The sequence below is a fragment of the Miscanthus floridulus genome, chromosome 2, assembly GCF_019320115.1.
Source record: "Miscanthus floridulus cultivar M001 chromosome 2, ASM1932011v1, whole genome shotgun sequence".
Lineage (NCBI taxonomy): Eukaryota > Viridiplantae > Streptophyta > Magnoliopsida > Poales > Poaceae > Miscanthus > Miscanthus floridulus.
Window position 1 is genome coordinate 161235184 of NC_089581.1, and position 22946 is coordinate 161258129.

General features: G+C 47.7%; 1 protein-coding gene and 1 pseudogene across 1 annotated transcript; both read right to left on the reverse strand.

Moving 5' to 3' along the window:
• Nucleotides 1-590: 590 nt before the first annotated feature.
• Nucleotides 591-1721, reverse strand: LOC136537355 (uncharacterized). The gene is made up of 2 exons (XM_066529351.1): nucleotides 1316-1721; nucleotides 591-949 (listed from the first exon to the last, which is right to left on the reverse strand). The coding sequence occupies exons 1-2, from the start codon at nucleotides 1719-1721 to the stop codon at nucleotides 591-593; spliced, it is 765 nt and encodes a 254-aa protein (XP_066385448.1).
• Nucleotides 1722-1847: 126 nt separating this feature from the next.
• Nucleotides 1848-3101, reverse strand: LOC136537356 (uncharacterized; annotated as a pseudogene).
• Between the last annotated feature and the right edge of the window lie 19845 nt (nucleotides 3102-22946).

Here is a 22946-nt window from a genome sequence, read left to right on the forward strand (position 1 = left end):
GATTTCACGTTATATTGCGTTGAACTGACTCTTCTATGGCTAAAGCAATATACGATTTTCCAATTCCAATTATTAATGACCGTACTTACTTCGTACGATTTTGATGTATCGGATTCTACTCCATCCATTCCAAATTACTTTGGCTTTTCTAGCGCCCCCTACCGCGCCGCCACCGCCGAGCGCCCTAGAGGATGCCTCCGTGCCTACTCTCTTCGCTAGAGTTCGAACGGACAAGACATCGAAGACGGGGCTCCCGTGACTGCCGCTACTCATCCCACTGGCCACTGCCGTCGGAGATTTCCCGCACTCGATTCCTGCCGCCCGTCGCCGAGTCCAGCCGCTATTAAACTTGGCCTCTCCCAACTGCCTAAGCCTAGTAGCACACGGGCGAATTGATTCAGTCGCAATCCTAGGACAGCCTGAATCCAGGCCCGGCCCTATCAAATTATAGACCTGGAGCGAAGCTACAAGCGATGGGCCTCAATATTTGCTGGTGAATATAAGTCTAATAATATAATTATAATTTTAATAAGTGTAATGCATAAAAAAATTCTTATGAAACAACAAAAAGTTATACATCTTATATTATCTTAAAAATTTCTTCTAACATTTGCTGCTGCGAAGTCATTGATGATGGCCTCAATATCAATTTCATCTAATAATTTCTTCTCGATGCATAAAGTTGCCAAACCATTTAATCTTTCTTGGGACATTATAGACCTCAAATAATTCTTCAATAATTTCAGCTTTGAAAATGTTCTTTCAGCTGAGGCCACAGTCATAGGCATAGGGAATAGGATTCGATAAGCAATAGAAATATTAGGATAACAATCCACTTCTGTGACAAACTCAAAAATCTCCATAACAGGCATTGGCTTATCTGGCAGAGTAGATTGCATAACAGCTAACTCAGAAATCATGTCATTTATATCAACATTCGATGAACCATCTAAAGAGAAAGTTTTTACAAATTTAATGCAATGGTCTTTTAGAGCAACACCATCCAATGCCTTCAAGGATGTTGAATTCATTAGAAATCCAAATTTTTCATTGAATGACTGGAGTTCTTTAAATCTGCTTTTCAATGAACTAATTGCCATATCAACCATAACCAAAAAATAAAAAGCTTCAAAATCATTCTCAGCTTACAAAATGGCTTCATTGCATTCAGTTTCATCAAACTGTTTCTTCCTAATAGAACGACATTTTACTAGAAAGGATGGCTCTACTCCCATTTCAAATGCAATTTCTGTGGCAGTAACCACACTATCAGCAAACCTAGTATTTCTATAGTTCTAAAAGTAATTCACCATACCTTCTATATGCTGCAAGGTAGAATCAATACACGTGGATGGTGACTGCAACTTCTTACTAACAATATTTACAGAGTATAAAATGTCATACCAAATAACCATACCAAGTATGAACTCAAAGCTACCAAGCACGTCATATAAATTTTTTGCATCACTTCTAGCCTTTGCTTCAGTATCTCCATCCTCACTTAGCCACAACAAAGCTGACCTTAGTTGAGGAGCTTGATATCTAATTGCTCGAACACTTTTGATGCGACTCTCCCAACGAGTATTGCTTAATGATTTTACGGTCAAATCTGGAACATGTTCAAGCAAAACATTCCATCTCTTGATAGAACCAGAAAATAATACATATATCCTCTGCACAATTCCAAAGAATGAAATAGCTTTACTGTATGATTTAGCCATATCACAAAGAGTGAGATTAAGACTCTGGCATGCACATGGCATATAAAAAGCTCTTGGATTTATTTCAAGCAAACGACTTTGTACCCCCTTATGTTTTCCTTTCATACTAGAGCCATTATCATAACCTTAACCTCTAATATCATCAACATTAAGACCAAATGATTTGATGGAGTCAACTAATACATTGAAAAGCCCCAAGCCAGATGTGTCATCCACCTTCAAGAAACCAAGAAAGTACTCCCCAATTTTTTTTCCATCAGGCATATCAACACATCGAACTAGCAAACTCATTTGTTCTTGGTGACTCACATCTAGGGTACAATCAAGGATAACTGAGAAATATTTGGCCTCTTTAACAATCTTTATGATAGAGTTTGTAATTCTAGAAGCCATAAACGAAATCAACTTATTCTGAATTTTATGACTAAGATAATGATATTGCAACTCTTTGTTTTGAATGCGTCTAAGGTGGTCTTGCATTACCAAGTCAAATTCAGCAACCATCTCACAACAAGCTAAGAAATTACCATTCACATCATTGTAAAGTTGCTCACTAGATCCTCTAAAAGCTAAACTGTGTTTGCCAAGAAACTTCACAATGACAACAATTCTTAGTAGAACTAGCCTTATGCGTTCTTTCTCCTTTGTGATTTGATGTTGCAACTCTTTATCAATTATTTCATGTTTGCTTAATCTAACTCTCAATTCATTCCAAGAGTTCATATTGGTCATATGATCCACGCTAACTTCATGCTCTTTTAGTCTCTCACTAACATGGCTCCAATCTCTAAACCCATCATGCCCCAATGAACTCTTGAGGTTGCTAGAACCAAACAACTTACAACAGAAGCAAAACACTTTGTCAACACTTTTTGAATAGACTAACCATTTCCTGTCACGTACCTCTCCATTGCTCATTCTTCTAGAATAATTAGTGTATGCAAAATGTCTTGATCTCGCATCCATAGGAAACACAATATTTTCTTCTCTTATAGGCCCCTTCTCCACTAATATGTCCCTTGATTTGTTATCAAGATTACCCTAATTTACTGGATCATACATATCAATAGTAAAAACTGGTTCTTCATCGACACGAGTAGATTCCATCGTAGGAGAATTAAATATGGGCTCATGATCACTCACGTTATTATCATCCGTGTCGATGCCAACATTATCTTCTATAGGGCCTTCATCTTCTTCTTCTGGATGTGTAGTTTGTTCCTCCATAGGAACTATTGCCCACTCATCTGGATTTGTTGTAGTGCTTGTATTGCTCTTAAAAAATTTGTCAAGAGCTCCTCTTTGTGATTCTTTGAATTCCTCTATCCTTCTCTTCTTTTTTCTTTTCTCACTTCTAGATGCATGCTTTTTGGGCAGCATGAGTTCACTGTAAGTTTAGAAAAGTAGTAAGAAATTATTAAATAAAATTATGCCATACTAAATTTAACATGATCGATGTATCATATGGGGTTCCTAAATTCGAAACCTAAATTAGTCGAGAATAAAGATTGGAGACATTGAGACAAGAGCAGTTTCATACCTACCAAGACAACCCTACCGAGTAGATCAGGGCAGGAACAATCGAATAGAGATGCAGGCACAGCACACTCCCACAGGATCGCCGTTGCCGACGGCCACTCCGATCGCTCGCAGCCTCAGCCTCGCGTAGGAAGGCAAGAAGTCGGCAAGTCATGGCTGTGCGGCTGCGTCGCAAGGGCACGTGCACGATGTCGTCGTGTGTGGAAGCTAAATCAAACTCACGTCTCAACGCTAGGCCTATTTGCTTCTTTGCCTTTTGGGTTGTGTATACTAGTATATACTATACCTACTAATATACTAGGGGTTGGGCCCCCTGGCCTCAAGGGCCTAGTTCAGCCACTCCTCTTGCACCCCCTAGGGCCAGGCCTGCTAGAATCCCTATCCAAACCCTAGCTGCGGGTAGCCAGTGGCGGGCGGCGCGAGGCCAAGGGCGGTGTGGTGGGGCTGGGGCTGGACGACGACGTGCTGAGGCTGATCGTGTTCAAGGCCGACGAGTCAGACCCTGACGGCCGTCTCGCGACTTGGAGCGAGGACGACGAGCGGCCCTATGCCTAGGACGGCGTCACCTGCGACGCGCACACCTGTCGGTCTCCGTGCTCTCCCTCGCCGGGTTCGACCTCTCCGACAAGCTCAACCGGTGCCTCCTTCGCTTTGGCAGCGCTTGCAAGCTCTGGACGCCATATATTTGGAATGCCCTGATGAGTGCCTCAGCCGGGGGTGGCAACTGCTGTGCTGCAGTTCTTTGACTTCTTTGTGACTAACGAGCAGGTAATGACACATGGGCGAGTGTTTTGTGGCTTGATGTGCTTATGCATTGTTCGTCCTCTGCCTTCATATGTCCTGTGCTCACCAACTATTTGTGCAAATGCCTACAGAAAGTGGCGCTCCAAATCGTCTGGAACATCTTCAGTGATTATGATGAAGTGAATGTGCCTAAGGTCATGGAGGTTGTGCCTGCACTATGCATACTCGTGCAGTATTCTCATAGGACGATAAGTAGGATTATATATTGATGGTTTCCTTGGTCGTTTCTTTTATATGGGAAAATATATTGATGGGCTGTTGATCCTTGTGGATGCTAGATTCTTGAATCTGCTATGCAAATTGATTTTCCATTAATGTTCAAAAATAATTAATTGATTTTCCATATCAATTAATTCAGTTCTATGCAGATTGATGCTAGGCTTATTTTTTAGCTATTTCTAAAACTTTGACTAATCAGCATTTGGGACAGTTATTTTGTCCGATGAGAAATTTTTTTGAGGTGACATTGTGTCTTTAGTCTTTACAGGATTCTACATGAGCTGTGGTGTTTGCTGGGTTTAATGATCAATATAATATAGGTGTTTGCAGAGTCAATTTCTTTCCTACTCTGCTCAGTGCACACATTACTATGTTCAAGGATGCTTGTATAGCATAATTAGGACCTTTGTTACGATTTTGACATGTCTAGGACGGCTTTCCAAAGTCTCCTGTTGAGCTGCTAACTGATAGTAACTCACTAACCCCTCTTGTTCATAAATGAACCTGCAACATATTACAACACTTCATGCTGTATTCTGTCTTGATATAGGGGCTGCAAGGCAGGACAGGCTTGCCAGGTGGCCCCTTCTGCCACAATTTTGGCCACAAAAAAGGATTGGTCATGCATTCATGATCCCAATAGATGTTATGTCCTCGTGAAATGTTGGGCATCTTTGCCTCTTTTTTGCTAACATGTAACATGTTTTGTTGTCTGAAGTTGCTTCATAATCAATGAATTTGGTCTCCTGGGAAAGCTACTTCCTGCTGTTCACATGGCGGATTTTAAAATACAAATATTTGTGCAGCGGTATTATTTGCATATTTTTAGTCTATTACTGCATGTGATTAGAAGGTCCCATGTTCGAGTCACGGTCTCCTCGCATTGCACAGGCGAGGGTAAGGCTTGCCACTAACACCCTTCCCTAGACCCCGCACAGAGCGGGAGCTCTCTGCACTGGGTACGCCATTTTTTAATGTTGTGTGAAGATAATAGTGTGTTCTGAAAGTAATGAGTATTGGGCAATTCACCATCTCAACCTCTAGGTATTTTTCACCATCTCAAGCTCTAGCTACCAATTTGAATGTTGTGCATCACTAAATCCTAATGAATAATTGAGTGTGCTGATTCCTCATCCAGATTGTGTTGTGCGGTATGTTAGAACCAAATCATAGGTTTGGGGCTAGAATTTCAATTTCATTAGCCTTACCACAACTATGGCAGGTTGGGGATACATATAGGGTAACTTGCTTGCAACTTAAGAAAGCTACAACATATTCTAGAGATGCTAAAGCAAGATAAGGATAAAGATAAGGGCTGACACAGCTACCAACTACTCTAGATAAGTATCCTAGGTAGATAAGGATAAGACTTATAGCTGTCATTCTCCCCCTAAGTCGCGACGGCTGTGGAGGCATGGCTAGGGCTTTGCGTGGCGATGTCGGCGTGGGCAAGATGGGTACAGGCGGCGTGGATGCAGGATTATATGGTGGCCCCCGTGATGGATTAAGAAAGGAAACAAAATAGAGCCCATGGTCTAAACGTTTTCTACTAACTGGACGTTCTCATAGCAATGACCGAACACTGCCACCCAGAGTCCGGTCGACAACAGAGAGGTCCAAAACCTCCCAAGTCATGACCGGACGTGTCCGATCACCACTGACCAGACGCAGCCAGAGTCCGGTCGATCCTTAGATCTTTTTCTTCGCTTGACCGGATGCAAGGACATCATCTGACCGGACGTAGGGAAAGAACTATTTCAGCGTTCGGTCACTGCTTCGCAGCAGCGGTTCACCACCTATGAACTGATCGGACGTCGGACATCAGAGTCCGGTGCAGTGTTTGGTCACTCTTTTTCAGCAAATCTTCAATGTTCCTTCATGCTGCTTATTCCCAATCAAGTCCCAACTTTAATTAGACCCAAATTAACACCAATTGAGACTGATATGAGTGGCCTCTCTCAAACCCTCATTTTTTAAAAGTATTTTGCCTTAGGCTTTAATTTTTTTAAGAAAATAGGCAATAAAAGGGTAATTGAAAAGAAACGATAAAACAACATACATGCATATGCAATGCAATACTTGAAAGTAATTTTAGTTGCTTGTCAAGTTTGATCTAAGGTTAAGCTTCTTCACACACTTTTCGGCTGTTATCTTAACCATGTTAGACAAGCCCTAAATGCATTACCAAAAATAAAACATGTTGTATGTTACAATGCAATGCAAGGGACAACACAAGCTCATTTTCTAGTGAAGTTGCTAAAATCAAGCACATTGAGCTCATTCCTCAACTGACAAAATGTAGCCTCATCTAGCGGTTTAGTGAAAATATCCGCCAATTGATCCTCGGTCCTTACACCTTGCAATGATATATTATTCTTAGCAACATGATCGCTAAGAAAGTGATGACAGATATGTATGTGCTTGGTGAGAGAGTGTTAAACCGGATTATTAGCAAGTTTTACCGCACTCTCATTATCACATAAAAAGGTACTTTTTCTAGAACTACACCATAGTCTAGCAAAGTTTACTTCATGTAGAGTATTTGTGCACAACAAGCACCCGCAGTAATGTATTCTGCTTCGACGGTGGACAAAGCCACACTATTTTGCTTCTTAGAGGACCAAGACACAAGTGATCTACCAAGCAAATGGCACCCTCTGGATATGCTTTTTCTATCAACTTTGCAATCGGCATAATCCGAATCGGAATAGCCAACTAATTAAAATCTAGCTCCTTTGGGATACCAAAGGCCAATGCTTGGTGTGTGCTTAAGGTACCTAAAGATTCTTTTAATGGTAATCAAATGAGTTTTCTTAGGATTAGCTTGAAATCTAGCACACATACACACACTAAACATGATGTCGGGCCTAGATGCGATTAAATATAATAAGCTACCAATCATAGAGTGGTAGAGAGTTTGATCAACCATTTTACCTCCCTCATCTAGGTCGAGATGTCCATTGGATGGCATTGGTGTCTTGATTGGCTTACATTCATCCATATTGAACCTTTTGAGAAGATCCTTGGTATATTTTTTTGAGAGATGAAAATCCCTTCTCTCATTTGCTTGACTTGAAAACCAAGAAAGAATGTAAGCTTTCCAATCATAGACATCTCGAACTCCTTTGACATCAATTCACCAAACTCTTTGCAAGAATCTTCATTTGATGATCCAAAGATATCATCAACATATACTTGACAAATAAAGATCTCTCTATCAAGCTTCTTGGTGAATAGTGTGGTGTCAACCTTCCCAATGGTGAAGCCCTTCTTAATGAGGAAATCCCAAAGGTGTTCATTCCATTCTCTTGGGGCTTGTTTAAGCCCATATAGCGCCTTGGACAACCTAAAAACATGATTAGGATATCTAGGGTCTTCAAACCTGGGAGGTTGATCAACATAGACTAGTCATTTATGAAGCCATTTAAAAATGCACATTTAACATCCATTTGATATAGTTTCATTTTATAATGCGATGCATATGCAAGGAGGATACGAATGGCTTCAAGTCTTGCAACCGGTGCAAAGGTCTCTCCAAAATCCAACCCTTCAACTTGAGAGAACCCTTTTGTAACTAATCTTGCCTTGTTCCTCACAACAACGTCTTGATCATCTTGCTTGTTGCGAAACACTCGCTTTGTTCTAATGACTCTTGCACCTTGTGGTCGCTCTTGAAGAGTCTAAACTTTATTACGAGTAAAGTTGTTCAACTTTTTATGCATGACATTTATCCAATCAGAATCTTGAAGAGCTTCTTCTACATTGTTAGGTTCAACACAAGAGACAAAAGAGTGATGTTCAATAAAAGAAGCAAGTTTTTGAGATCGAGTCATTACACCCTTTGATGGACTCCCTATGATGAGATCTTGTGGATGAGCTTGTAGTAGAGGTGAATTTCTTCTATCAACCACTTGAGGGGGAGGTTGTGGAGCATCAACATCTTGTGCTTGTGCCACCATTTGATCATGAGAGACATGAGTATCTTCATTTTCTACTCTCACATCTTTAACACCATCTTGTGGCACACTTGATGAAGAAGGTGGATCAATCACTTGTACATCATCATCATCGTCTTTAGGCTTGATGTCTCCAACCAAAATGTTCTTCATAGCCTCCCTCAATGGTTCATTACCTATATCATCAAGATTCTTATGTGCTCCTTTAGAGCCGTTAGATTCATCAAATTCCATATCATATGTTTCTTCAACCAAGCCGATGGCATGATTAAATACTCTATATGCTTTGGACTTTGATGAGTAACTAACAAGAAAACTAATATCACAACATCTTTGAAACTTCTCTAGGTGTTGTCGCTTCTTGTAGATGTAGCATTTGCAACCAAACACCCTAAAGAAGGAGACGTCTGGCTTCTTTCCATTGAGCAACTCATAAGGTGTCTTGCCAAGAAACTTTTGAAGGAATAGGCGGTTGGATGCATAACATGAGGTGTTGATAGCTTCCATCCATAGAGCTTCGGGTGTGTTGTACTCATCAAGCATTATTCTTGCAAGTGTGATTAGTGTCCGGTTCTTTCTCTCAACTACACCATTTTGTTGAGGAGTGTAGGTTGCGGATGCTTCATGCTTGATTCCAACTTCATCACAATAGGCTTCAATATTTGTGTTGTTGAACTCTTTACCATTGTCACTTCTAATTTTCTTGAGCTTCACTTCAAACTCATTTTGTGCTCTCTTGGCAAACTTCTTGAAGCATGAAGCAATCTTGGTCTTGTCTTGATGGAAGAACACCCATGTATATCTTGAGTAGTCATCAACAATCACAAGATAATAAAGATTTTCTCCCAAACTCTTGTAAGTTGTTGGTCCAAATAAGTCCATGTGAAGGAGCTCTAGCACTCTTGTGGTTGATATGAAAGCTTTTGTAGGATGAGTGTTTGTAACTTGTTTGCTGGCTTGACATACACTATAAAGCTTGTCCTTCTCAAATTTCACATCCTTCAACCCTCTCACCAATTCATTCTTCATAAGCTTCTTGAGTGAGCTCATCCCAACATGAGCATGTCTTCTATGCTATAGCCACCCAAGTGATGTTTTGGTGAATAGGCATGTCTTCAAGTTAGCATCTTTGGAGGTGAAATCCACTAGATATAGGTTGTTGTATCTAAATCCCTTGAATATCACTTGATCATTATCTTTCTTAGATACAACCATTTCCTTCTCGGTAAACAAGCTTTGGAAGCCAAGATCATATAATTGTCCAACGGATAGCAAGTTGAAACTCAAAGAAGCAACATATAACACATTTGAAATAGAGTGATCATTTGATATTGCCACTTTGCTCAATCCATTGACTTTGCCCTTTGAATTATCTCCAAATGTAATTCTTTCTTAGCCATCTATTTCTTCATCTAGTGAGGTGAACATACAAGGATCACTGGTCATATGTTGTGTGCAACCACTATCAATTACCCAATGACTTCCACCGGTCTTGTAGTTCACCTACACATAAGAGATCAAGCTTGTTTAGGGACCCAAACTTGTTGAGGGCCCTCGACTTTCTCAATAAGTGACTTTGCAACCTAAATTTTCTTAGGTCTATTCTTGTTGAGAGGTCCTATGAACATAACTTTTATTTTTTCATTAGAGTCCTTTCTAAGCATGTAATGAGCATTGAAAGCAAAGGGTCTAGCATGCTTGGGCAAGGGTTGTGATGGTGGAGTTTGACACTCATGGGCAAAGTGGCCTTCTTGTCCACACTCAAAACACCTCTTTGGCTTTGGCTTTGACTTGTGTTGTTGTTGTTGAGCTTGAGCCTTCTTCTCTTGATTTGCTAAATACCCAATGCCACTTCTATCCATCTTCATGATGGTGTTCATTAGTAGCTCACTTTGAAGATGTTGACCTCTTGTGAATTTGCTCAACCCGGTCTTGAGGTGTTCTTTGTTTAGCTTGAGCTTCTTATTCTCTTATTTGAGCTCATCATGATTCTTCTCCTTCTTGAGTCTCTTGTTTTCTTCTTTAAGCTTCTTATTCTCAAGAGCTAGATTACTATCATGGTCAAGGTTCTCTAACACAATGGTGTTGGTGGTTGATAACTTCTCAAGATCTTTCTTTAGCTTCTCATTCTCATTCTTGATCTTAACATACTCATCATAGTCATCGGACTCAACCACTTGCTTGCCTTTGGTACTAGAACCTTGCTCAATGCTCTCAATGATCAAGTCATCACATGATGTAGCTATATCAATCCTAACAACATGGTTAGTAGCATCATGTGGCTCATTGGATAAAAACTCTTGAGAGATAACAATATTATCATGATTGATCTTAAGATTTGTATACTCTTCTTTTAGCATGTTATAGCTAGTGATGAGCTCATTATGTATCCTCTTAAGTTTATTATGTTTATCTTTAAGCTCTTTCTTAGAAGATTTGAGCTCCTTGAGTTTGGATGACATAGCATCATTTGCTTCTCTAAGCTCAACACTAGCCTTTTCTGCTATGTCATATTTAGCTAAAAGAGAGTTATTCTTAATTTCTAGCTTTTCATTCTTAGCTCTTGACTTTCTAATGATCCGAGTGTATTGATTTAGCAATTTAACAAGATCATCATATGAAGGTGATTCAAATTCATCATCATCATCATCACTATCATCATTGCTAGCATGATCATCACCACTACTATCATCATTATTTGATACCTTTTGTTCACCCTTGGCCATAAGGCATAGGTGTGTAGAGGATGGTAGTGGTGGTGTCGGTGAAGATGATGAAGAGTCAATCATAATGGCGGTTACCTTCTCATTGTCACTATCATCATCGGATGAGCAATTTGATGAATGAATGTCTGTGAGCCAATCATCGACGATGTATGTCTTGCCATTTTTCTTCTTCTTGTGGAAGTCCTTTTTGCCATCTTTCTTCTTGTATGGCTTATTTTTCTTCTTGTTATCTTCATCTTCATTACTTGAGTCATCTTTCTTGCCCTTGTACTTCTTCTTGTACTTGTCTTTTTTGGGGTTTGTGTATTGATGCGCTAGATGACCAAGTTCTCCACAATTATAGCAATCCATCTTAGAGATTGGATTCCTTCTAGTGCTAGTGAAGAACTTCATCATCACTTGAGCACTCATACTCAATTCTTGCTTTGCCTTTCTCTTGGCTAGCCTTGAATGCTAAGTCTTTGTCTTTCTTCTTGGTAGAGGATGAGCCATCTTGTGGTGTGATGTGCATGTACATCTCATGAGCGTTGATCTTTCCCAAGATTTTTGAGTTGGTGTAGCGGTGGAAAGATCACCTTGATGAAGCACAGTCATAATGTACCCATATTTATCAATGGGGAGGACACTCAAGATCTTTCTTACAACATCGGATGGTTGTATTTGTGTAAGTCCAAGCCCATTGACTTCCTCTACAAGAACATTTAAGCGTGAGTACATTTCATTCGCACTTTCTTTTGGAAGCATCTCAAATGAATTAAGCCTTTTCATAACAAGATGATATCGTTCCTCATGCTCGCTCTTAGTTCCCTCATGGAGCGCATAAATATCTAACCATAGTGCATGGACGTCTTTGTGGTTCCTCACCTGGTTAAACACATCTTTGCAAAGGCCTCTAAAGATGGTATTTCTAGCCTTTGCATTTCATTTTTCGTAATTCACTTCATAGCCTTGAAGGTGCATGGGATCCCTAGATTTTAGGAAACCTAGAGAGGCGGCTCTAAGAATTCCAACATCTAGAGCTTCTAAATACGCCTCTATGCGGATTTTCAAATAAGGAAAATCATCTCCCTCAAAGATAGGAGGAGGTCCATCCTTGTGAGACATCTTTTGTCGGTGTTTTGGGTCCGGTAGGTCCTCAACCGACTAGTGAAAGTGTACTGCATGCCCCTAATCCTAGATGGTGATGCAAAAAGACACAAGGTTTATACTGGTTTAGGCAATAGGTGCCCTACGTCTAGTCTGAGAGAGTGTTCTTGTATTCCTTGCACCGAGGTGCTTGTAGTAGGGGCTTACAAGCTGAGCAAGAGAGGGAGCTAGTCCTAGGTCTCTGCACAGAGTGGCATGGGCTGCTTAAGATGTTGATCTCTTGTAGTGAGGGAGCATGTGTGTTACAAAGCGTTGTGCGTTGTTTACATGTGTGAGTCTCTTCCCCCCTAGAAGCAGCCCTGGTTACTCCCTTTTATAGTCAAAGGGAGGCATAGGGGTAGTACATGTATTTGCTATGTGGCATTTTGTGAGCAGAGGTGGTATGTCCGAGCCCTGCAGCTTGTCACTACGGCGGCATGGCCGGTGGAGCGGCCTTGTCCTCGGTGCACTAGAGCGATGCACCGATCATGCCTGATCCTATGTGACGTGGGAGCTCCTGTGGTGGCATGCACGCCTTCTTCTATAGGAGGCGTGTTGGTCACTATATGTTTGACCGGCGTGGAGAGCCGAGGCTGGGTAGATGTGACGATGCGGGTGCACTGATTCCAAGGCTATAGGAGCTTGGCCCTATGCACAACGTGGGCTCCTGCAGCTTGACATAGGGCATGGCGTGTACTACAGACGACGTGCTAGTCCTAGAGTGCTGACAACGTAGAGAGTGGAGGCCTAGTCGGTGCTGAGGCTGAACCATTGTGGGGGGCTCGACGGGCGCGAGTCCCAAGGCTACAGGAGCCCAGAAGCGGATAGCCAAGGCTTGAAGGGAGCAGTTGGTTTTGTACGTCGATTTCGAGGCTACAGGGACCTAGACTTGACTTTCCATGCCATGCTATCCTTGGAGCAAGGTTTAGGCAGCACAGTGCAGCACAGGTGTCAGCCGTGGGCACAATGCCTGAGCACAGCGACCGATAACCCCTACCCCATCTTGTCCTGGATGGCATGGCATTGATGTGCCTCCCATCTTGTCGGCCACTCTGCTATATCGTGCCATCGTTCGGCTGACGTCGCGAGAGTGGTTGGACGTGTTAGTTGGATATGATGTCCTGCCAGAGAAGTCGGTCAAGGTGGAGGTGACGGGGTTGATGCCGAGCCGGCCTCGAGCGAGTCGGAGAATCAGTACCTCGTCCGAGGCCTCGTGGCATGGGCCTCGGGTGAGTCGGAGAAACGGGCGCAAGGCTTCGGTGGGTGCATGTGAGCGCACCCACCGGGTGTAGCCCCCGAGGCCCTAGAGGAGTGGATTTATTCCTCCAGGGGCTTTTTTCATGTTGAGTGAGGAGTTTTATCGTGCTTGCCGAGCCCCCGCGTGTGAGTTTGGGTCATCGGGCCTCAGCTTGGTTGCAGGAAGAACCCTCAAGCCTCTGCTCGGAGCAAGAGGGCGATCAGGAGTTTCCCTGTCTTTTTTGTTCGGCCCTCGCACATTATTTTTGTTCAGAACGAGGGGTGTCATCATGTTTGTCGAGCCCCTGAGTGCAAGTTCGGCTCGCTGGACCTCGGCTTGGTTGCAGGAAGAGCCCCTGAGCCTCTGCTCGAAGCAAGAGGGCGATCAGGAGTTTTCGTGTCTTTTTTGTGTGGCCCTCGCGCATCCTTTTTGTTCAGAAGGAGGGGTGTTATCATGTTTGTCGTGCCCCCGAGTGTGAGTTCAGGTTGCCGAGCCTCAGCTTGGTTGTAGGAAGAGCCCTAGAGCCTCTGCTTAGAGCAAGAGGGCAATCAGGAGTTTCCCTGTCTTTTTTATGTGGCCCTCACGCATCCTTTTTGTTCGAAAGGAGGGGTGGAGCATGCCAGGCTACCCTCGGTGGGCGAGCAGTGACACCTCTAGTGAGCTGTTACCGGGTAAGTCTGAGTGGAGGCCCATGCCCCATTCGATAGGGGTCGGCTAGCGGTCCAGAGACATACTCCAAAAGTACCAGAGGGCTTCTCTAGTGGGTCTCAGGGCCATTCGATTGGCCCTAGGGGCTCGGTGCCTCCCTACGGTGGGATCCCATTCAGAGACCTCCCTATTGGTCTCAGACATGACTTAGGGCATCCCAAGCAATTGCTTGCTTGGGCCTCGGCCATGTATGGGCTCACCCATAGTCATTCCTGACTCTGTTTGTCCTAAGGCGGCTATTGAGACACTCGATGGCCTAGCCTTTGAACCCCTAGACCGTAACAAACTCAGTGCCCAGTTCCTTAGTCTGAAAAGGAATCAGGTGGGGGATATTCCCTTCCCATCGGCTGACAATGGCGGGTGCGCCTTTTGAGGTGGTTCCTCGAGGAGACGGAGCAGCGTCTGCGGATGGGACATTACTGTGTGCGCGCGGTTAATAAGAAAAAGGTGGACATGTGGGTGGTTTGGTTAGATCTGGATTAACTGTGCTAGATCTAAGGGAAACTTCCCCGGTTTCATTGCCCATTCGTTTCACCCTCTTTCCTCCCTCATAAATACGTGACGAGCTACGCCCTGCCCCTCCTTACCTTTTTTGCCTGCGTTTGCCCTTTCTGCCCTCGAGCGGTTGCTAAGAATAGAGGAAGAGAGCACCGGGGAGAAGAAGAGAGAAGGGGGAGGAAAGGAGAGAGAGGGAGAGAGAGATAGTGAGAGCACGCCTTACTGTCGTAGCCACATTCTCCACCGCACCCATGGCTGGCAGTGCTGTTGTCCTCTAGGCGGATCCTTGGGGTCCGTCCGATGTGTCTGCAGCGATGCTGTAGTCACTCGTCGACGATGGTCTCCTCCGCCCGGTCACCGACCCCAACAAACCGGAGTGGATTGCTCCAGGGGGCAAGTTGGAGCCGAGGCCTCGCGATGGCTACATCGTGAGCTTCATGGCCTTCCACAAGCATGGCCTCGGCTTGCCGACGGACCGGTTCATGCAGGCGCTCCCACATTACTATGGCGTAGAGCTCCATAACTTCAACCCCAACTCCATCGTGCAGGCAGCCATCTTCATCGCCGTCAGTGAGGGGTACCTAGGCATCGCCCCCCACTAGGAGCTATGGCTCCACTTCTTTCGGGTGGGGCTCAACACCAAGTCGGCAGGTACGACAGGCACATGAAAGGTATTGAGGGCCGGTAGCTGCACTCTCCAAGTGCGCCAAGACAGGCAACCCTTCTACATCCTGGACCAACTCATGTCATCCAACCACTGCTGGTACAACAGCTGGTTCTACCTCCGCAATAATGACGGTGGGCTTCCCCCTATATTGGGCAGGTCATGGAGAGCCAGCCAAAGAGGTGGAGGTACGGCGTCCCATTGGCTGATCAGTCCAAGCTGCAGCCGCTCCTGAAAGCGCTGGAGAGGTTGCGTAGCTGCGGCCTTACGGTAGCCATGGTTGTGGCAGACTTCCACCACCGGAGGGTGCTGCCGCTAATGGCTCAGTGGCAATGCCTGTTCGAGATGACACCGGGTGAGCCGATTGACGACATTTGGTTGTCCGTCTTCGCCCTTTTTGATGAGGAGATTCTATGTTGGGTGAGAGAGACGGTGGAGGGGTGGCAGAGGAGCAGTGATCTAACCCCGTTCCTAATGCGCCCGTCATGGGGGTACATCTCTCTAGTGAGTCACGCATCGCTATGGCCCCCGAGGCCTCCTTGCTCCTTACATTTTCCATCTATTCCCTTATTTGCGTTTGCCGTTCCTACTAGGGATGAGGGATGTGTGAGCCTCCCCACCATCCATTCCCGAGGACGTAGAGCGGCAGGCGGAGAACAGGGCACATGCCGAGGCATACAAGGAGCGGAAGGACACCGAGGAGGCAAGGTGTAAGAGGAAGAGTCTCGAGCGCGATGAGCTAGAGAAACATCACCGGTAATAGAGGCACAATGATCTCCCGAAGGAGCCGTCTCTATCATCATCGTCGATGGATTCTTCGAGCGATGACGACGAGAGCGAGGTGGGGCGGGGTCCCCTAGACCATCTCCCTGACGTCAGGGAGATAGCGCCTGGGGCGTCGGCAAGCGGCCTGGCGTCTCTAGGAGGAGGAGGAGAGGGTGCCTCAGGGCTGGCGATCACCCACCCTAGGACCGAGGCTGACACGCCCGAGACACGGGCATCGGGGAAGCACGCCGTCAGCCTAATGGGCTTGACAGCGGAGGTGGAGCGGGTGACGGTGGGGGTGACACAACCACCTCCGCAGAGGGCCAAGGAGGCATTGGAGTTCAGCGAGGGCCGATCGGTATCGGCAGACACGAGGGTCGTGCCACTGCCGCCGCTGCCGCCGTTGCTGAGGATGAGGGACGCAGTGCGGAAGCTATTGCTTCCTCATTCGAGGTAAGTGTTTTGTCAGTGGAGTTTGCAGCATCTCCCACTAGTTCTTTGGTCGTATGCTGACCTCATGAGTGTTTTGTCTTCAACCAAAAGCGTCAGGCGGAAGCGCCCACCCTAGCACCACTTAAGGCGCTTAAGGTGAGCACCAGCTCCACCACTCGATGGGTGGTGGACACACAGGCCACCATACAGCATGGCGCGGCATCGGCCAGGGCCAACCTGAAGGAGCCGATCGCCCAAGGAGAGGCTACCGAGGCAGCCATGAAGCAGGCGGGGGAGGAGATGCCTACGCCCCATGAGGCCAGGGCCCTTGAGTCAGGTGAAGCCGAGACGCCTTCAATCGCTAAGGCCACCGAGGGCGAGGCCAAGGCCCCTAGGACCTCCAAGGCCAAGGTGGCGGAGGCTAGGGCTTCCTAGGCTTTCGAAGCCAAGGTGGCGGACACTGGGGCTCCCAAGACCACCGAGGCTGAGGTGGCAGAGGCTCGAGCTCCTAGGACCACCGAGGCCGAGGTGGCAGAGGCCAGCTTGGGCACGGTGGAGCCGGTGGCCCAGGATGTAGAGACAGAGGTGGGGCAAGCTTCAGTACCACTCCTAGTCTAAGACCCACCGCCATTGCAGGAGAGCGCCCGGGAGGTGGAGGTTTATTCAATCTCCTTCGACGATACTTCCTGGGGGAAGAAGTGGTGGATGCCAAGGTGGCCAGCACCACGGAGCAGCCAGCTCTAACTTCTAGTGAGGGGAGCTCGGCCCTTGTCTGGGTACAACCCGAGCCCCATGGGTAGGATAGCCCATGTGTCTTGTGGCAGAGCCAGGACAACCCTGAGGGGGAGCCTCTGGTCACCCTCGAGGATGTGGACGAGGGGAGGCACGAGGGCTCCTTCGAGCAATTCCGCTGGCTAGCGGAGTGATCGCTGCGGATAGCGCTGTTCGTCATGGCTGACAACCTACCCAATGTTGCCTAGGTACGTGCTTTCTTTTCTCATGTTGTTTCGTCTTTTTCCTGAGTTTTCTCATAGTGCTTGATGTTTGTTCTGTCTATCTAGGAGCTCGAGGCCCAATCCCTCGAGAAGTCGATGTTCCTCCGGCGAGAGAGGGACGTCTGGAATTAGCTCCGACAGCAGAAAGACCTGCTCGCCAATGCTAATGAGCTTCTATCAGTGCGGAGCGCGTTGGTAGAGGACCTCTACCTTCACTATGCTGACATGAAGGCCGAGGCGGCCATGGCTTGTGAGCAGGCCACCCCTTTGGTGGCACGGATCAAGGAGCTAGAGGAGGAGCTGACCTGGGTGGCCGATGAGCTAGACACCTTCAGGTCCCGGGCCGAACAAGAGGCGGCCTCTACCAAGGCCATCGCCAAGCAGCTGGAGGCGGAGCAGGATGCACACCTGCTGACAAAAGGTGCCCTGGCGGAGGCTATCAAGGTGGCCGAGGCCACTCAGGTCGAGGCCTTAGCCTAGAAGGAAAAGGCCGAGGGTGAGTCCTGTTGAGCCGCGCCCCTTGTTTTATTTGTTCTTCTTACGTTCGACCCCTAACTCCCCGATGTGACATAGAGCTAGAGAGGGAGGCTTCCAGGGCAGCCGAGGCGTCTCGGGTCGAGGTTCAAAACTGGAGGGAGAAAGCTGAGGGTGAGTCTCATAGGCTTGCGCCCCTGTTTGGCTTGTTTTCTTTCATGCTTAACCCTATCCCGCTTGTCTAGGCACAAAGTTGAAGAAGGAGGCCTCTTGGGCAGCTGAGGCCTCTGTCGCAGTGTAGGTGATGCTCGAGGCTAAGATCCAAGAGCACAATGCGCTGTAGAGCGCCATCCATACCACCTACGATGCCCTAGAGGTTAGGGGGGTCAAGTCGGGTAGCTCCCTCGAGAGCCGCTTGAACACGTTGAGCGGCTGATTCCACGAGCGGCTCCGAGGGGCACTGCATATGGGCATCAAGCACGCCCTGGCCGTCATCTCCTCACACTATGCCGGCATCGACCTCGAGGCCATTAGCGATAGTTACGTCATGGCTGATAATGACGAGAAGGCCGAGGAGGAGGTCATGAAGCTAGTGGAGGCAGCTGAGGCCCCTAGCACGGCACTGGCCAGGTTGTTCGAAGAGGAGGTGGTTCCTCCTACGCCGACCACCGACGCTGGTGACCCTGAGTTTTGACTTGGGCCAAAGGGGCCATGTAAATAGATTAGGACTTACATCATTGTACCATGACGCTTGTGGCTATCGAGGCCTTTTAAAGTACTTGTGTGTATATGCTTTTTAATCATTTTTTATTGTATTTTCGAGCCTCTGCCCTCTGTCTCATCTTTGAACATATCTCTTGCAAAAACTTCCTCGAAGCCTAAGCTGCCCTTTGGGAAAAAGGTGGTGATGGAGTTGCCATAGCCCAGAGGCATAGGCCATCTTGCGGCTTGGCCGGCCTTTTGGCCCTGAGACAGACTTTCGGTCCTTAGGTTTTTTACAATCGATTTGTCAGAGTACGTGAGATAGTTTGGCATAGAAATTTTTTCAAAAAATGACTAAAAACGGTGTCTGGGACTTAGGGGGAGGCTCGGGTCTGCAAAGGCAGAGCCAAGTCTTATTCGAGCCCTGTGGTGGGCACCTCTATAGAGGTAGAGCTGAGTCTCCCTTATAACGTTATCGTAACACCGACCTCCCATTAATGGGCTCGGGGGGTTTCTCGAAAAATTAGAACTAAAGAATGCTTCTTTATTGTATTTCGAGAAACAATGTATACAATGCTTGGGAATTTAAGGGTAGAAGCGATGTAGTTGTTCTATGTTCCAAGCATTGGTGAGGATACTGGCGTCATTGTTAGGGAAGATGGACCTGACAGCCTCTTCGCCCGAGGCGAAGTTGGTGGCGATGTCGAGGAGCATGGCCGCCATGGTCGGTATGTTCTGGCCTAACTCTCAGACTAGGTCTCGACAGGAGGTGCCGGAGAGGAACGCCTGGACAATTTCCGAGTCGCCGACGCTGGGCAACTCAGTGCATTGCTTGGAGAAGCATCGGATGAAGTCTCAGAGAGACTCGTCCGGCCTCTGGCGACAACTCTTGAGTACCTAGGAGTTCCCAGAGCATACGTATGTGCCCTAGAAATTCCCAACGAAGACCTCTACCAAGTTGCGCCAGTTGTTGATCTACAAGGGAGGGAGGTGTTCGAGCTAGGCTCACACCGAGTCTGATAAGAACAAGGGGAGGTTGCGGATGATGAGCAGGTCATCATTTGCACCGCCTAGCTGACAAGCTAGGCAGTAATTGGCTAGCCATAGCTCAGGGTTGGTCTCGCCACTGTACTTTGAGAGGTTGGCCGGTTGCCGAAACTGGGCTAGGAAGTGGGCGCCGCGGATGGCCTTGCTAAAGACTCAAGGGCCAGGTGGCCCAAGAGAAGGACTATGGTCCTCCCCACTGTCGTAGCAACCACCTCAGTGTGGGTGGTAGCCTCAGGTAGGCCCATCATTGTCGTGGCGCCATCGCCTATTGACCACATCGTGGTCGCCTTATGCCTCACGTCGGTCGCTGAGGCAGTCATGCACCAAGGGGGCCTTGTTGGATTTTGGTGCCCAAGCAGGCTTGGGATGAACCAAGGCCTCTCTATCCTACTGAGGCAGTGCCTGCTATACCACGACAGTCTCGAGGAGGTCTCGAAGCTCGCCGTGGACCTATCGCCCCTCCGAGGTAGAGGTCTTAGGCATTGTCTAGAGTAGCATCGCTGTTGCCATGATGTTCTAGCTAGCGCGATTGAAGATAGGGGGTTGCTTGCCCCCTTCATCGTTGTTGATGCAGTGGTTGACGTCGTGAGCCCTCCGCCAGGCTGCTCCGCCATCACTGCGACCCTGCTACTCTTGTTTGAGAGTGTCTTAGAGCTGCTGCAGAAGGAGTCGGTCTTGTTCGACCTTGGCCTGAAGCTCACAGAGCTGCTCTAGGTCTAGGCGTCAAAGTTCCTCAGGGGCACGGTTCTCGTCATCATCGCTCATGCTCGGCACCCTAAGCTCGACGTTGAAGCACTCACGAGTGGGATCATGAGTGCCTTCGTCATCGGAGTTGGAGTAGCTGAAGCAGTAGTCGCTCGTGGCCATGAAGCGATGCATGGCTTTAGGGTCGTGAAGCCTAGAGAAGTTCGCTCTGGCCCACGCCTCGTCCTCCTCTAAGGAGTCAGTGTGGGTGTGGGTCGAGGTTGTGGCAATGAGGTCGAGGGCAAAACGTTGGTGGCGTCCTGGGGGCTCTGCGTGAGCGGAAGCGTAGGCAGTGGCATTGCCCAACCCGAAGGGGTACGGGGATGATGTCATCACCGGGCTCCGCTCTGCTAGAGTCGACTCCTTAGGATGTGGCAAGGTAGAGCTTGATGACAGGGCATTCCTACTTGCCACCGGCATCTTTCCCTTGCCTAGGCTTAAGCTAGATAGGTCCCCAGCCAGGGACTCTATACCAACAGCCGAGTATGAGATACTAGCAGAGCGCGGTGCATCACCCTGAGCTCGCGCGGTGTCGGGGTGGTCCCACCCACGTCATGCCTAGCGAGCACAATGAGAGCGGTGGCCTAGGCACCACCTGCACCTAGGCTACTGGTGCGTGATGTCGTCGTCGGTCGATGGGGCTCTGGGTGGGAGGAGTACCATATCGTACTCATATCCTAGAGACATAAACTCTAGTCTCCCGAACTAGATCACCGTGTCGAGACACAGTGGTCACACGAGGTCTGTCATCTAGAGCTTGTTGGGATGACTAAGCTGACACACAGTATGACCCCTACCTGGCGTGCCAACTGTCGGTGTTTTGGGTCCGGCGGGTCCTCAGCCAACTAGTGAAAGTGTACTGCATGCCCCTAATCCTGGATGGTGATGCAAAAAGACACAAGGTTGATACTAGTTCAGGCAATAGGTGCCCTATGTTTAGTCTAAGAGAGCGATCTTATATTCCTTGCACCGAGGTGCTTGTAGTAGGGGCATACAAGCTGAGCGAGAGAGGGAGCTAGTCCCAGGTCTCTGCGTAGAGTGGCGTGGGTTGCTTGAGATATTGATCTCTTGCAGTGAGGGAGCGTATGTTACAGAGCATTTTGCGTTGCTTGCACGTGTGAGTCTCTCCCCCCTAGAAGCAGCCCTGGTCACTCCCTTTTATAGTCGAAGGGAGGCATAGGGGCAGTACATGTATTTGCTATGTGGCATTTTGTGAGCAGAGGTGGTATGTCCGAGCCCTGTAGCTCGTCACTATGGTGGCATGGCTAGTGGAGCGGCCTTGTCCTCGGTGCACTGGAGCGACGCGCCGGTCATGTCTAATCCTGTGTGACGTGGGAGCTCCTATGGTGGCATACGCGCCTTCTTCTATTAGAGGCGTGCTGGTCACTGTATGTTTGACCAGCATGGAGAGCCAAAGCTAGGTAGATGCAATGGTGTGGGTGCGCTGATTCCGAGGCTACATGAGCTTGGCCCTGTGCATGATGTGGGGGCTCCTGTAGCTTGACACAGGGCATGGCACGTATTGTAGACGATGTGCCGGTCCTAGAGTGCTGACAACATAGAGAGCCAAGGCCCAGTCAATGCCGATGCTGAACCATTGTGGGGGGCTCCATGGGCATGAGTCCTGAGGCTACAGAAGCCTAGAAGCGGATAGCCGAGGCTCGGAGGGAGCAGTTGGTTTTGTACATCGATTCCGAGGCTACAGGGACCTAGACTTGACTTTCCATGCTGTGCTACCCTCAGAGCAGGGTCTACGTGGCACAGTGTAGCACGAGTGTCAGCCGTGGGCACAGTGCCTGAGCACAACGGCCGGTAACCCCTACCTTGTCCTATCCTAGACGGCATGGCATCGATGAGACTCCCATCTCGTCGGCCACTCCGCTATATCATGCTATTGTTCGGCTGATGCCGAGGGAGTGGTTGGACGCATTAGTTGGATATGACGTCCCGTTAGAGAAGTTGGTCAAGGCGGAGGTGACGGGGTTGATGCCGAGTCGGCCTCGAGTGAGTCGGAGAATCGGTACCTTGTCCGAGGCCTCATGGCATGGGGCCTTGGGCGAGTCAGAGAATCAGTACCTCGTCCGAGGAGTTGTGGCGCGGGGCCTCGGGCGAGGTGGAGAATCGATACCTCGTTCGAGGCCTTGCGTGTGGGGCCTCATGCGAGTCGGAGAATTGGTACCTCGTCCGAGGCCTTATCGGAGGGGCCTAGGGCGAGTCAGAGAATCGGTACCTCATCTGAGGCCTTATGGGCGGGGCCTCGAGCGAGTCGGAGAATCGGTACCTCGTCCGAGGCCTTGTGGCGTGGGGCCTCGGGCGAGTTGGAGAATCAGTACCTCATCCAAGGCCTCATGGTTTCATTCTAGGCCGAGCTCGCTTTAGGTGAGCCCGAATATTGTTTGAGGTGGGCCGAGTGGTCTAGCCAGGCCTCGGATAAGGTGGGGGTTTGCCGGTGGTTGTCTCTTGGCTTCGATATTTATAAGGTCTAAGTGATTTTTTTGGTTCTTGCTTAGGGGACCCCTTTTTATGGTACCTGACATCTTTCTCTAGACGGTTAAGCCTAAATACGTGAGCACGAGGCTCTGATACCAAT

Coding starts and splice junctions, on each gene's coding strand:
- LOC136537355 (XM_066529351.1), bottom strand. CDS start 1,721: ATGGCTAAATCATACAGTAAAGCTATTTCATTCTTTGGAATTGTGCAG. Junction 950..1,315: donor TACCTTGCAGCATATAGAAG/GTATGGTGAATT, acceptor CTTTCTCTTTAG/ATGGTTCATCGAATGTTGAT.